The 14,799-nt window shown below is 45.9% G+C and overlaps 1 protein-coding gene across 3 annotated transcripts in view; it reads right to left on the bottom strand.

Moving 5' to 3' along the window:
* Positions 1-14,799, bottom strand: part of LOC133368982 (basement membrane-specific heparan sulfate proteoglycan core protein-like) — a 46,682-nt gene that overhangs the window by 6,071 nt on the left and 25,812 nt on the right. Inside the window, exons 6-8 of one of the 3 annotated variants that reach the window (XR_009758800.1) lie at positions 13,741-13,893; positions 9,021-9,076; positions 1,990-6,125 (exon numbers count right to left, since the gene is read on the bottom strand). Coding sequence is in view for 2 of the 3 variants with exons in the window: in XM_061593735.1 (XP_061449719.1) it covers positions 5,955-6,125; positions 9,021-9,076; positions 13,741-13,893 (380 nt within the window). In the remaining variant the exon portion in view is untranslated. Of the gene's footprint in view, positions 1-1,729; positions 6,126-9,020; positions 9,077-13,740; positions 13,894-14,799 lie in introns of those variants that run through there. The other 2 variants (XM_061593735.1, XM_061593736.1) reach the window with 2 other exon arrangements.

Raw genomic sequence — 14,799 nt, forward strand, 5'->3', positions numbered from 1 at the left:
CAGAGGAGACATGATAGAAGTGTATAAAATTATGCATGGCATTGAGAAAGTGGATAGAGAAAAGTTCTTCTCCCTCTCTCATAATACTAGAACTCGTGGACATTCAAAGAAGCTGAATGTTGGAAGATTCAGGACAGACAAAAGGAAGTACTTCTTTACTCAGCGCATAGTTAAACTATGGAATTTGCTCCCACAAGATGCAGTAATGGCCACCAGCTTGGACGGCTTTAAAAGAAGATTAGACAAATTCATGGTGGACAGGGCTATCAATGGCTACTAGCCGTGATGGCTGTGCTCTGCCACCCTAGTCAGAGGCAGCATGCTTCTGAAAACCAGTTGCCGGAAGCCTCAGGAGGGGAGAGTGTTCTTGCACTCGGGTCCTGCTTGTGGGCTTCCCCCAGGCACCTGGTTGGCCACTGTGAGAACAGGATGCTGGACTAGATGGGCCACTGGCCTGATCCAGCAGGCTCTTCTTATGTTCTTATGTTCTCACCAATGGAGGTTTCCCTTCAAATGCAAATACCAGCCAGTGAGAGGCCATTTTTGCTAGCAGAGGGAAGAAAGTTACATTTCCCCACCCCACTCGCTGTAACTATTCTGTAACCCATCTGCTTTGACTCTCAGTCTGCCTCTCAGCTGTGATTATAATGCACCTCCACTTGTCCATGTCATCAAACTAAATCCAAAGGTTCTGGGCTGATACTATTTTAAACTGCTTAGCATGTCATCCGCAATATGAATAGGCTGTCAAATTAAATCACAGAACATTAATCAAAATATTCCCATCTCCTGTAATTTGCCAAAACATTTGCAGAAACTTTTTTAAAAAAAGAGAGAGAAAAGTTGGCTGTTACTTCTACTCTGAGAGCTTTCCCTAGCCATTGGCTGAGCTGCTGTGATGTCACTGAAGACTGATTGAGGGGGCATGGGAAAGTAGAGGAAGGCAGGACAGGGCAGAAAGTAATTAATATCAGATGAGGGAAGCCTGAGGGGGAGTGCTTGAGAAAGGAAAAGCAAAAGCTTGGGGCAGAACAAGTGGAGGAGTCAGGGGGCAGAACAAAGGGTGATGGAGACAAATTGATGAAGGAAGTGGGAATCATGGGGTGGAGGCTGAACCCGGCCACCTGCTCCATTGTGCACTTCTGCCATACTCAGCAGGGAAAAGCTGGTGGGTGATCTAGGGCCAGAAAGGACTATGTGTAGAAAGATGAGGGCAGGATTTCACATGGGCCTTTGGGTTCCTGGCAACATTCACCTCCTGGCATCTGATATTAGTTGCAGAAAATAAAAACGAGTGATAGGCTCCCTCCATGGAAGGAGCATTGCAGGGGATGAACTTAAGAGTAGCAGGCCCCAGAAGTGGTTTGCCAGGCAGGGCAGAGTCATTGTGCTCACTTCCTGGCAGGTGGGTTGCTGTTAGGCTTGGCACAGTGCAGTCATGCCAGTAGAGACACAATGGGTCTCCTGCCAGTGCGTTTGCACCACACCAGCTCCTCCACCCCTTGCGGTAAGCTACAGTGCAAGGTTTATTCTAATGTGCAACTAGACACATTTGGTGCAGTGTCAAAAACATTGTGCAGTGTGAAATAAGTTTTTGTGCAGGTGAGCACATGGCATTTAATGAGCTAGGTAGCTTCTAAAAGGAAATAGATGGGACAAGATCAAAAGAAATAGAAAATGAAGATAAATACTGGTTCCTTTCAAAATTTCATAACCTTATACTACTAGTCAGTGCTTTTTTTGGTAAAAAAAATGAGGTCCCGGTACTCATATACTGATAAAAGCACTGTGGGTGCCAGCAGAAAATGGCTGGGATAGGCAGCAAAAAAAATAGGTGCACATGCTTCATCCTGGTGAGCACTGTCACAAAAAATAGCTTTGCTAACAGAATATTATGGGACAAATTACTTGACTAGTTCAGGGGCGGGCAGTGTGCTGCCTGCTTGTGCAGTAGGGAAAAAAGCTTAGAAGAAACCCTGCTATGCTTACCCATCTGCCAGGGAGCGAGCGTCGTGGCTGTGTCTCACGCGGGTAGCCCTTTGTGACAGCCCCTCCAGACGACCTGTTTGTTGAACGTTCAACCTGATTTGCTTGCCCAAAGCTTAAATGTAGGTTTGATTATATCCAAGTCTATTGCGCATTTGTTCTGATCGGTTTGCTGGGCAGTTCTGTAATGAGCATTCATCCCGGATTCATCCTGATCAGCTTGCAGCGTGTTTATTTGTCTTCCTGTTAGTCATTCAATCCCCCCATACTTTTCAATGCTTTCTTCTGCCACTTTCTAAACAACAAAAAGTCTCTTTTTTAAAGTGGATTTGTCACAATAGGGTGAGAGAGAACTTTAACTGCTCAAATCTAAATTTCTGGTGTGCACTTGAATCGCTCCCGCAAAATACTGACGGTCCAAGGCACCCTAAGAGCCACCCTTTCCTTTTGTGGTGCTAGTGCAGGAAGACCTGTTGGCGCGTGAATTCCAAACATCTGCATTTTCAGTACAGGTTTGTTGCATCCCTAGCTAAGCTTCTGCTGCCAAGAGGGGAGAGCGCATGCATATATACACCCACCCACGAGCTGCCTTTCCTAGCATTGCTGAACACTGGTGTGTCTCCCCAATTCATGAACTACAGCAATAATAGCATTTCTTAATTTTTTAAGTAGGACATTCTTTTCCAGGATTCAGAGTGCTTCATATGTATTATCTCAGTAATCCTTACAACAGCTTTGTAAAGTAGACCACTATTATGATGCTTATATTGCAGATGGGTGGGCTGGGGCTTTGAGGCTGAGCAAATAACACTGGCTTTGGCTAAGGGCTAAGCCACATGAGGTGCAAGGGAATCGAGATGTGATTTCCTGGCATTTCTATTTTTAGTTTAGAACAGCTGCAGGGACTGGCAAAATGGACTGGAATTGCAGCTCTGGGGGAAGGCTTTTATTAAACCTTTCTTCCCGTGCTGTTTCCATGCTCATCTATATTACCCACCCCACCCCAATTGCTGTTAGCTCCACTCTAGAAAAGACAGGAGAGCCTGTAGCTTTCCCACTATAGGGTTACCAGACTGGGGGAGGGTTTTAAATGGGGGGGAGGAGGAGAATGACCTCACTTCTCCAGTGCTGCTACCCCCCAACCCAGTTTCTCACTCCCTCTCACCCACCCACCCTGTGGCTTTCAATGAAAAACAGAAACATCAGATCTGATCCTGCCTCTCTCACACATATTGTGCAGTTTGGGCTCTCAGATTCTGTAACAGTACAGCCTTTCCACCACAACCAAGCACCCTCCAGCTGTTTTGGACTACAATTCCCATCAGCTCCAGCCAGCACAGCCAAACATCTGGAGGGTGTCAGGTTGGGGGAAAGCTGATCTAGCACATGGCTGGCAGAGGGGAGACTGGATCTGAGGATGCTTCCTTTGACCCACTGGAGTTACTGTAGCTTTTGATTCCCATATAACTCTCCTCTTCCTCCCCTCTCTAGCAGAAGCGTAGTGGTAAACTGATGATAGAATGATCCAGCCGGGCTTGAATGCTGCTTTCTGCTTCTCTATCACTGTCACCATTTGACTGTCCTTTCTCACTGTCAGGGATATTGCTTGAATTATTGAATTCTGGGTCTCCACATTTATCTCCTGCTGCTATCAAACTGTTTGGTGATGTAGAAGGGATGCTATCATCAGGATTCACTGTCTCTTCTTCTGCAGTTACAGAATTCTCACTCTCCACAACTTGGCTTTTTGAAGTAGGAACTAATGGGAACTCCTTTCACTCTGATTGGCTCCCATCAGCAGGAAATGACAGGAATCAAGTTAGAAGACTCTTCTCAGTGGCTAACACACTCTCCTTTAATAATGATTGGCTTGTAGCATGCTGAAGACATAGGGACTCTGCAGGGACCCGGTACCCCACCCAAAAGTAAGGGGTCTAAGGCCCCCCGAGACCCTCGACAGCTACACCATTGCTCTCAAGCAACACTCCTCATGCCAGAATTTCTCCCAATTGGTGCCCCAGGCCCACAAGCCTCCTCTCTGCTCCCCAGGCAGCATTGGAACACCCCCCACCCTCTCCTCCTGCAGACATGAGTTTCCCTCATAAATATGGTGGTAGACTCCCATTGGAGCCCCCATCCCAAGAACATTTGTGTAAAAGGAAAGACATGCCACCTCTACACCAGGGTTGGGCAACCGTTGGCCCTCCAAATGTTGCTGGACTCCGTCTCCCATTAGCCCCAGCCAGCATGGCCAATAGTCAGGGCTTGTGGGAGTTGGAATCCAGCAACATCTGGAGGGCCACTGGTTGTACGCTCCTGCTCTGCCCTCTCTTTGCCCACGAGACAGCTGTGCTGGGCCACTGCAGTGGAAGGGGAGCACAGACAAGTTGCTGAAGTCAGGGAGAAAAGAGTCCATGAGGTTTAAGTAGCCAAACAACGCAAAGGATCTGCAGCTCTGTGGCTTGACCAAGTGAGGAGATATTCACCCCCAGACATCTCCGGGGTTGCCAGTGTAATTCCCCTTCCCCATTCCAACATCCAGGGCTGAAGCAGGACAGGTGCAGAGACCTTTAAACAGAGCACTCAGCTCTGTAGGAGTTGGGCTGCATTCACTCTCCCTGCCTCAGCTCCCCCCCCAATTTCCTGCCAAGCAGCTGATGAGTGAGGCTTTCTGTACACACATTCCCAGCTGCTCCCAATGAGCTCTGTTGGACTGGGGTCACAGGATGCTTAGCAGATAAATAAAAGAGAAAATCCCCAAAGGTGGCAAAAAGGGGCTCCTGGACTCAGTGGTGCAATTAGTTGTCAGTTTAAACTATTTGGCAGGGCTCTACAGAGTGTTACTTCAAGATGTGGTAAGCTAGCCCTGCCATAATTACCCACCCCCCATCCTCTCATTCTGCACACCTGCCCCAAAGCTCTGCCCTGGACTGTACCACTTCAGATTTTGGGGGTTTGTCACATGTTTGAATACTTCCCTCTGGGAAATATTGTCTGAACATTGAAATATAGCATGTTAAGAAGAATTTAACCAATGTGTATCCTTGATGCACTAATTTTCTGTGTTTGGGGAAAGGGTTTTCTGTTTTAACTATAGGGTACACTGAAACATGTTATTTTCCCCACCTGAGGTCCTGAAGGGGTGCAGGCCAACTGTACTACACTATATTCCTAGGAAGGACTATACCATACAATATTCCATCAACTGAACATGTACTTCAGCCCACAGCTCTGGCAGATGAGAAGTGGAGACTTAGTGCTGCTGAATTGCTGAGTCTGAGCCTCTTCTAGCTGATTGCTCCCCATCCTGACAGTGTAAGAGTTAAAGCCCAGGCCTATAGCTGATTAACAGTGGTTCCTTTCACACACGTTCACAACTGTGTTGCAGCCACTTCTCTGGGGTGCAACCAGATGTGTGGGTCCATCTCTCTCATCCAATGGTTATGGTTGCTTGTGGCAGGATCTGCAGTTGGGTGAGACTAAGCCACACAACCGCCCCCTGCCCAAGTGGTTAAAGTAGTCACATGCGCATTGCAGCCACATGGCTACAGGTGGGCATGCAAGAGGGCCTGAGTTAGCCACTCTAAGGCCTGAGTATGCATTGCAAAGTTGCCTCAAGAGGACGTCCCATTTGCAGGCCAGCTGAGGGAGCCCACCCTTGGCAGTCACCCTCTCTGCAGCAGCCACCACACTCTTCCTATATCTACGGGGGGGGGCAAGGGCCAGATGGCCTCATGGGGGGGGAGAGGCAGTGATGGCTTCAGCAGCATCTTCAGAGCCAGACATCATGACTTTATAGACTCAAGCTGCCCAGCCATCAGATTAAGGGAAGAGGAACAAGGGCGTCAGCATATCTTCCAGACTGTGGGTCTTCAACATAATGGAACAAGGAACAATCTCACAGAAAAGGGGATCCAAGGGGCTTTTGAAAGGGGCTTGGGCCTCTCTCCTATTCCACACCATCTCCTCTAGCGGGAGTGGCCAGTTTGGGGCTGGATCCGGCCCTTTTCGCCGCTTTGCTGTTGTTGACTTGTTCTCACTTCTGCATAAATGACTTCAGCATCTGGTTGCACTTCCTTTCTGTTGAATCGGAGGGCGGCGTAGGTTATATTGCTTTCTTGGTTGGCTACAGGAGAATGCTGGCAAGAGAGAGACAGATAATGGATGGTCTGTTTGACTCTGTGGTGGTCTTGAAAGCATATTGTTTGTGTAGGACATCAGGAGTTGCAACTACATTTGTCCTACAGCAGTGGTTCCCAACCTTTATGAGCAAGGAACCCCCTTTATAAGCTGAAATTGTTTTGTGAGCCCCTCCCCCCAGGGAGGCAGGCTGGCTGCCAGGAAGGGGGAAAGCAGCCTTTCTTTGCAGGCTTGCTTCTTTTTGCTTCACAAGAAGCCCTCTCATTCGAAGCAAGGGCGTTGCCAGTAGTGGCAGTGCAAGGAGACGGGAATGAGTGATAGTAATCCCCTCTTCTTCCTGGTGGCTCCACCCTCAGCCTCCTTTGGCATCTGCCATGTATTTTATAGGCAGATGCCTGCCCTTAGTGCGCCTGAAAGATGCTCTGGCGCTTCAGCAAAAGGCCTCCCCTCTCATTTGGAGCAAGGGGGAGGTGTCATCTGCAGCGGCAGTGGAAAGCAGACAGTGTGGAGGGAGTGAAGACTTTTTTTAAAAAAAATTAATAAATAATTCATTTCTTTACTGTTCACGGCCCCCTCTGGATTACTTCGCGGCCCCCCTGAGGGTCCCGGCCCCCAGGTTGGGAACCACTGTCCTACAGGATTGTAAATAAATACAGGAGCTTTTGAGCCCCTGCAAGTAGGAACTGGAAGCAGGACAGAGGCTGTCCCCTTCCTCTGCTGGCTGAAACAAGCAGGACTCAATTTCTGATTGACAGCTAGCAGGGGAGAAGGGAGAGGAAATGGATGCAACACACACAATCCTGCCCTCCTGCAAAGAGAGAGACTCTGAGACTGCTTCGCTATCCTGGGGAGGTAGAATAAAATGTTGCACCACAACAGCAGGTGCCATTGTTTTTACTATCTAAAATAGTGGACTCATGTGGCAAGTGCCAACCCCCAACAGAACTGGAGTCAAAACCAAGCCACTAAGAAACAGGAGAGGCGGGGAGGGTATCAGCATATTTAGGGGAAACCCACGGTTGGCAGAAGCACAATTAAAAAAAAAATCAACAACCTAAGGGGACAAAAATCTTTTTGTAACAAACAGCCTAAGACAAACAACAGTCCAGTAATGGCTAAGCATATTCAGTAGAACGTTGAATGTTGGAAAAGAAAAACGGAACTGGAGGTAGGGATGTGCTAAACTTCTGCCCAATTCGGATTTGGTACGGAATTTTCCATTAATTCGCTTATTCACTATAGTTGTGGATCAGATTTTTAAGTACAGTAGTGATTTTCTGTGGTTATATTCAGAAATTGATTTTTTTTAAAAATATAAATCTAAATACTGATATTAATATTGATATTATTGTCAATATTTCCTTTCAAAATATCAGTATGAATATCAATAATTTTCCAAGGGGGAAAAAATGGATCGGTGAGAGCAGCGATTTTTTTGCAGACAAAAAATAAACTCAAATTGTTTTCAGCCTGTTAGATTTGACAGTGTTTTCAACCTGGCACTGGCCAATGGATCCCATCCCTAGTGGGGATAAGAGTGGTCAAGTTGAGGACAGTATAACTGGCTGATTAGCCCCCGGAACAAGTGTTGTCCTGTTAGAAAGGAGGAGACAAGGCAACGTTTTGTTGGAAGTCCCACTTGTCAATGTCCTCCTTCCAAATTTGCCAGCTTGTAAAGGATTCAGCTCTGCTGAAAGACCAGATCCATCAGGCTCCTTCTTCACCTTTAATCTACAGCGCCCATTCCATCAGGCTACAGGAAAGGGAGAGAGATGTGACTGCAGAGCCTCTTCATTGCCTCTGTAGCCCCTTTTGGCTTCTCCTGTCCTTAAAATATTTCCTTTCCAGGTGATCATTACAAGAACTCTTTCCTCCCCCCACCCCACCCTCTTCCCTGTGTTGTCACATTTAGACTATAAGCCTGATGGCAGGGACTGTAATTTATCCTAATATAATGCATTTTTGTATATTATTTTCACCAATACTGTGCATACTTTCCCCTAATATATGCATTTTTGTAAAAATTGCTTGGTTGGCAAACTGCATCACAAAATTTGAGTAAGTGAGAATTTTGAAGGATGCCTTTGTTTTGGTTCTCATATTGTTTCAGAAAGTGGGAATTTGATAAATTTGGCTTTAAATGTGAATTGAATCAAACTTTTCGCCCATCCCTACTCTGGTCCTGCAAGCTGCCTGTGCACAGTGTTGATTGGCTGGCAGCTGATTCATCGCAGTCCCTCCTCTACCTCATCCCAGGAGCAGCTTTACAAACTTTTTTTAAAAAGTTTGTGGGTTGACTCTCTCCTGGGAGCTGAATGAACGTTAAATTGAATAAAGGCCCATATGGTTTTCAAACAAGAAAAAAGCAGACGTCCTCATATAGAGGGAAGTCTGATGACTGAACCAGTATTGGTCTTTTACAAAGTGAGAGTTGGAGGCTGCTGGGCAAACACAACAAAGAGTTTTGCGTCATTTTCAAGATTTAGGCCCCATCCGCACTATACATTTCAATCAGTGTTATATGAATTTTAACGGTGATGGGTCCCCCCCATCAAAGAATCTTAGGAACCGTAGTTGGTGAAGGGTGCTGAGAGTTGCTAGGAGACCCCTGTTCCTCTCACAGAGCTACAATTCCTGGAGTTTTCTGTGGAGAGGGATGGGTTATTAAACCACTTGGGACAGTGTAGCTCTGTGAGGGGAATAGGAGGCCTCCTAGCAACTGGCAAATGACAGTTCCCAGGATTTTTTTCAGGGGAAGCCTCTGAGCAGACAAGAGAAAGCCTAGAGTGGCTCACTCAAAGCCTAGCACAGCCCAGGAATCTTTTCTGTCCGTGGCTCTTCCTTACAGGATGGGGACGTGCATCTTCGTTCTATAACAAGGGAGTCCCTCTTACCGGCTGGCCTTCTTTCGTTGGCCCGGCTTCTGTCTCTGACGTGCTTACCGGAGTCCCTAAAGGGAAGGGAATGAAGAGACATTTAAAAGTGGATCTTCTTGAATGGGCACATTAAAGGATTGAAATGGAGTGAATGAGTCAAGAACACTGGTGAGGATGGATGGCCCGTCCCACTGATATTCCTCACAGACCATCCTGGATAGAATGCGCTCCCTGTTTCCATTCCTGGGAGTCCCAGAGGACGGCTGTAGCTGTGGGGCTAGAAGAAGTAATGGCCGGGGGCAGTCAACTAGGGGCTGCCAGTGTGGTGCCTGTGGGCACAGAGGCCTCCCCTGGTGCCCACAGGTTCCCCCCCCCAAAAAAAATTAGGCTTGAAGGAACAATTCTGTTGTAGCCGGTGGAACAGTGTGTGTGGGCAATGCCCATGGCAGCTTCTCTGTTTTGCCCATGTGCCCACAGCCCCCTCAAAAAGGTTGGCAACCCAGCCCCAAGGTTAGAGGGTCTGTAACAGCAGTTGCTAGTTACGGCGCCACTTCTGAGGGCCTTAAGACAAACACCAGTCGGGAACCAAGCAAGTTTCTTTTCATCAAACTGGGTGGGCTACGGGTAGGGATGGAAAGACCTGTCTCTTTCGGTTTGCTCAGTTTCTCATTTTTCCAACATTAAATTCAGTTCGCTACACTTCTACGGCGATCTGCAATTTTTTTAAAAAAAAAATCCTCATGAAAATTCTCCACCATTTTAGTGCAAATTTCTCCAAATAAACACATTTTTGTAGGAAGTTTTGACAAAGGGAGACATTGTTGCAAGCCATTTCTCATCACTTCATGCTTTTTGCATGTTGTTTTCACTCATGTATTCATTTTTATGCACGCTTTCCCCTAATATATGCATTTTTGTAAAAAAAAAATTAATTGGCGTACTGCATCCCAAAATTCTAATAAATGTGAATTTCGAAGGATGGCTGTGTTTCAATTCTCATATTGTTTCAGAAAGTGCGAATTTGATCAATTCTGCTCGAAATGCAAACTGAAAGGAAATTCCCTAGCTATAGGTCATGCATCCTGAGGACTGCATTAAGTCCACTTGAGGGAGGTGGGCCTCTGTTGTGCCTAGAACACAGCTCCAGCTGAGAGACCCATCCCTCCAGCTCCCAGCTCCCATTGCATAGACCATCAGAAGGAGAAGCAGCAGCAGCCCGTCTGCTGTGCCTAAAGATCCCAACTCCCTGACCTGCTGAATTACTCTACCTGTGGAACTCTCTAAGTTAAACTAGTGCCCATGTTTGGGTTTTTCCTCCTCCCTCTCCATCCTGTCTCTTTTTGTGTCGTGTCTTTAAGAATGTAAGGTGGATGCCAGGGACTGCTTTATTTCTGATCTTTGTAAGCTGCTCTGTGTAAATCAATGCTATAAGGAAATCGATAAACAAAATACTCAAGTCTGAAAAAGCGTGGGGGGGGGGAAAGAAGACTCAAAGCTTGCTGCAGATGCTTTGGACCCCAAGTCCCATCGGCCCCAGCGAGCACAGGATTGTCCCTCTCATTTCCCATGTGTTTTCAATCTGCATTTCTTATACCACCCATGAGAGCCAGTTAAGGTGTTGGACTATGACCTGGGAGACCAGGGTTCGAATCCCCACATAGCCATGAAGCTCACTGGGTGAAGCTGCCATTGACAGGCAGGCACCTAGCAGGTAACCCTCTTCTCCGCTATGGTGAGAGGAACTGTATTTCTGTTGACAGTGGCAACATTAAGCCTTCTAAGAGGAGATTTTTATCTCAGTCAGTACCTATACTGGATTTGACATACACACACAAACACACACACACTTGTTTTGGCTGTTTTTATATTTGTAAAGCCTTTTAGTTGTTTTTATATATGCAGTTGTTTTACCCGTGGTTCTGTTATATTGCAAAATAGCTTTGAGATGCTTCATAGGAAGCAATTCATAAATGAGATGTATTATTATTATTTCTAAATTTGCATATTACAATGCAAATTAATATGGACCCCTTTTCTGGTGATGTGTAAATGGATACCCCTTCACATTTTAGGCACTCTACAAGCTGCTCCACCCTTCCCTTCTGTGAACATTCCTCACCTTTCCTGCTCCTATTTATTTATTTATTTATTTATTACATTTATATTCCACCTTTCTTGCAAGGATTTCAAGATGGCAAACATGATATTCCCCCTTCCCATTTTATCTTCACAAGAACCTTATGAGGTAGGTTAGACTGAGAGACTGGCCTGGGGTCACCCAATGAGCTTGTACGCTTCCCTTTCCTGTTGGCAGTACAAAGCCCCTCACACTCTGGGCCTTGATTTGCAGGGCTGGCACCAGGCATGACTGAGCCCCTGGGCACCAGCTCCCCCAGGCCCATGGCACCATAGCTCAACTCACCCATACAGGCGGTACAGGGCTAATAAGCCCATCTGTGCATCCCACTTACCTCTCCTGTCCCTGTGAATGAAATGCGTGCTGTGCGCGCATGTCTATCATCAACCAAAATGGCAGCAGGGGCATGAGCCCCTTAGGAAGCCTCTACCACCATCTTGGTTGATGGTAGGCATGTGTGAGCACCATGCACATCATTAACAGGAACAGGAGAGATAGATGGGGTGTGCGTGTGAGCTTATTGAAGCCCACACTCACTGTATTGGGAGGGTGCCTGGGAGCTCCCTCTGCACAATCCATGGCAGGGTGGGGAGCTGACCCTGCCATGGATCGCGGAACGGGAATGCTACCCTCCCACCCCAAGGAGCAGCCCTTCAGGGGCACCTCTGGATTGCAGAACCCTCAGTGAGGGCCCAACCTGGCCACCCTCTGGTGCCAGCCCTGTTGGCCTGATCCCTGCTTCGTCCCTCTCCGCACCATCCTGGCCATGCAAGACCATTTACTACCAGTTTTGCTCCATTAGTTCCATTCCTGTTTCTACTCCTGGCTTACTCATTGGGACCTCTCCTGCTGGGAACCCTGCTTCACCTGCCTCATTGTTTTGTCAGAAGCCCTGCAAGAAGGGCCTGGGGCTCCCCACACGTTTGCAACGAGGAATGGGTGGATCTGCCAATTTTGGTTTTTCTCAGTTTCTCATTTTGCCAATCATAAATTCAGTTCTCATCATTTCAGCATCAGTTTGTGATTTTTTTTTAAAGTCCTCATGAAAATTCATCAGCATTTTCATGTCAATTTCTCCTAATATACACATTTTCATGTGCAATTTCTCCAGATAAAAACCTACGCTTGTAAGCTGCTTAGAGGTCTTTTCTCTAGTAAGCAGTATATACATTTTGTTAAATTAATAAATCAATAATATACAGTATGGAATTTTCATGTTATTTTCACCAGTATATGCATTTATATGCACACGTTACCATAGTATATCTGTTAGCCAGTGCCAATTCAAAAGCATTCTGTTGACCTCACAGATTGGTATTGATTTGAGTTCGGTCTTTGTCTGCTACCCACTGCTTTTACCAATCTGTTTTTTCCCCTTGCAAAAAATATTTATATTAATATCTATGTTTTGAAAGGAAAGCTCTTTGAAATGAAAGGAAATATCGATAAAATTATCATTCATAATATCAATATTTTAAAGGTGTATTTTTTTTAAAAAAAATTGTTTTTGAAAATAGCTGAGGAAAATCATCACATAAAAATGCAATCTGCATCAAAAGAGAATAAGGGCTTATCCACACAGGAGCATTGCTTCGTACTAAAGACACTGTTTTTACCTCCTTTTTCTATTTGCACCGTCCACAGTAAGGACTCAGTGCCAGGTGCAAACACAGTGTTTTCTATTCATACCGAGGGGAAGGATCAATCACATGGTTTCCTAATGACCACACCCTCTAATTTAACATTTTCACTCCCTTTGGTTGCTTGGCAACCGAGCATGCTCAGTTTGTTCTACCAGCTGTAGTAGGTTCCATTTAAAAACAACAACAACCCAGAAATGAGATTACTTGGTAATTACTTATTTTCACTGGTACAATACAGCTGAAATACAAATCTGTGTTTGAGCAGTGTTACGCTTTTGTGCACAAGTTAGGATGAAAACAAAAATAACAGCAGAGTTTGCAGCAACATAAAAAAGGCCAGTAGAACAGAGGAGAGCAGTTGGAAGTTGCTTGTCAGCGTACAGGAAACAAAATGAAAGAAGGGAGGAGGAGGGAGTGGGCGTGGAGGGGGGCATGATTGACACTCCCACCTAAAAGCATCAGAGCAAAGCATCTGCAAGCATTAGAAATACAGAGTGAAGATTTTTTTTCTTCCCTTTTCGTATTATCAGTGGATTGTGTTGGTGTGGATTTACAAGGGGAAAGCTGCGTAATAGCTCCTGTTTGCCAGTAACATCATGTGAACCATGTGAATTAAAAAGAGATGTGAGTAGCACCAAACACACAGTAAACTACCATGTAGATGAGCCCTAAGTGAATTAATGGGAAATTTGGTACCAAATCTGAATTGGGCAGAATTCTAGCACGTTTCTAATTTAGAAGAGTGTGAATGTCAAAGGATGACTGTGTTTCAGTTTGTATATTGTTTTGGAAAGTGGTGAATCCAGTAGGTTCACCTTTAAACGTGAACTGAATCTACATTCTTCCCCATCCCTGGCATGACTAGAGGAATGTCTGCAAATCCACATGGCATGAGCTAATCTGCTTGCCTCCCCCATGGCCTCTCCAAGAGTCATGTTGTCACAGGAGAGAGACTTACCTTTGGCTTGCTTCTTATATCTCCAGCACACAAAGACACTTAGCAGCAGCAACAGCAGGAGGGTTCCGGCTCCGGCTCCAATTCCGGCTCCAATTCCAGCTCTAGCTCTGGATTCAGAGCTTCCACTGTTGCTCGCAGGCTGCTTGTTATGTTCTAGTTAAGAAGCAAAAGAAAACAAGAACAAAACAAAAGAAGAGGAACTCTCTTTAATGCTCCCCACCCTGGTTTGTAGGGGTAAGGCAAGCAATGATTATACTGCTGGACAGGGATTGATTTGAGAGGTAAAGTTGGGGCCCCAAACATTTGGTCACACAAAAATAGGACCAGCAGGGTAGTGGATTATCTAGTTGTCTTGATAACTGGCCACATTCACACCATATATTTATTTCCCTATTATTCCACTTTAAACAGTCATGGCTTCCCCCAAAGAATCCTGGGAAGTGTAGTTTGTGAAGGGTGCTAAGAATTGTTAGTAGACCAGGGTTGTAGTCGTTCAGGGTCTCAAGGGGTCTTAGACCCCTTACTTTTTTGGGAGCCAGGTCCCAGCAGGCTCCCTATGTCTGCAGCATTCTGCGAACCAATCAACAATAAAGGAGAGTGTGTTAGCCACTGAGAAGAATTTCCTAACTTGCTTCCTTGTTGTTTCCTGCTGATTGGGGCCAATCGGAGGAGTTCCTATTAGTTCCTACTTTAAAAAGCCAAGTTGTGTAGAGTGAGAATTCTCTAATTGCAGAAGAAGAGACAGGGAATTCTGATGATAGCATCCCATCTACATCACCGAGCAGTTTGTTAGCAGCAGGAGATAAAGGTGCAGACACTGAATCCAGTAATTCAAGCAATGTCTTTGACTAAGAAAGGACAGTCGAATGGTGACAGAGATAAAGAAACAGAGAGCAGCATTCAAGCCTGGCCAGATGATTCTATCATATTTGAAGGGGGTGTGGCTGTGAGGGGCTGTGGCTGTGACTATTTTGAAGGGACCCTGCACTTCTGAATTTGCCAGTACACTACTGTAGGAGACCCTTATTCCCCTCACAGAACTACAACTCTTAGCATTGT

Source organism: Rhineura floridana, chromosome 13 (genome assembly GCF_030035675.1).
Source record: "Rhineura floridana isolate rRhiFlo1 chromosome 13, rRhiFlo1.hap2, whole genome shotgun sequence".
NCBI classification, from domain to species: domain Eukaryota; kingdom Metazoa; phylum Chordata; class Lepidosauria; order Squamata; family Rhineuridae; genus Rhineura; species Rhineura floridana.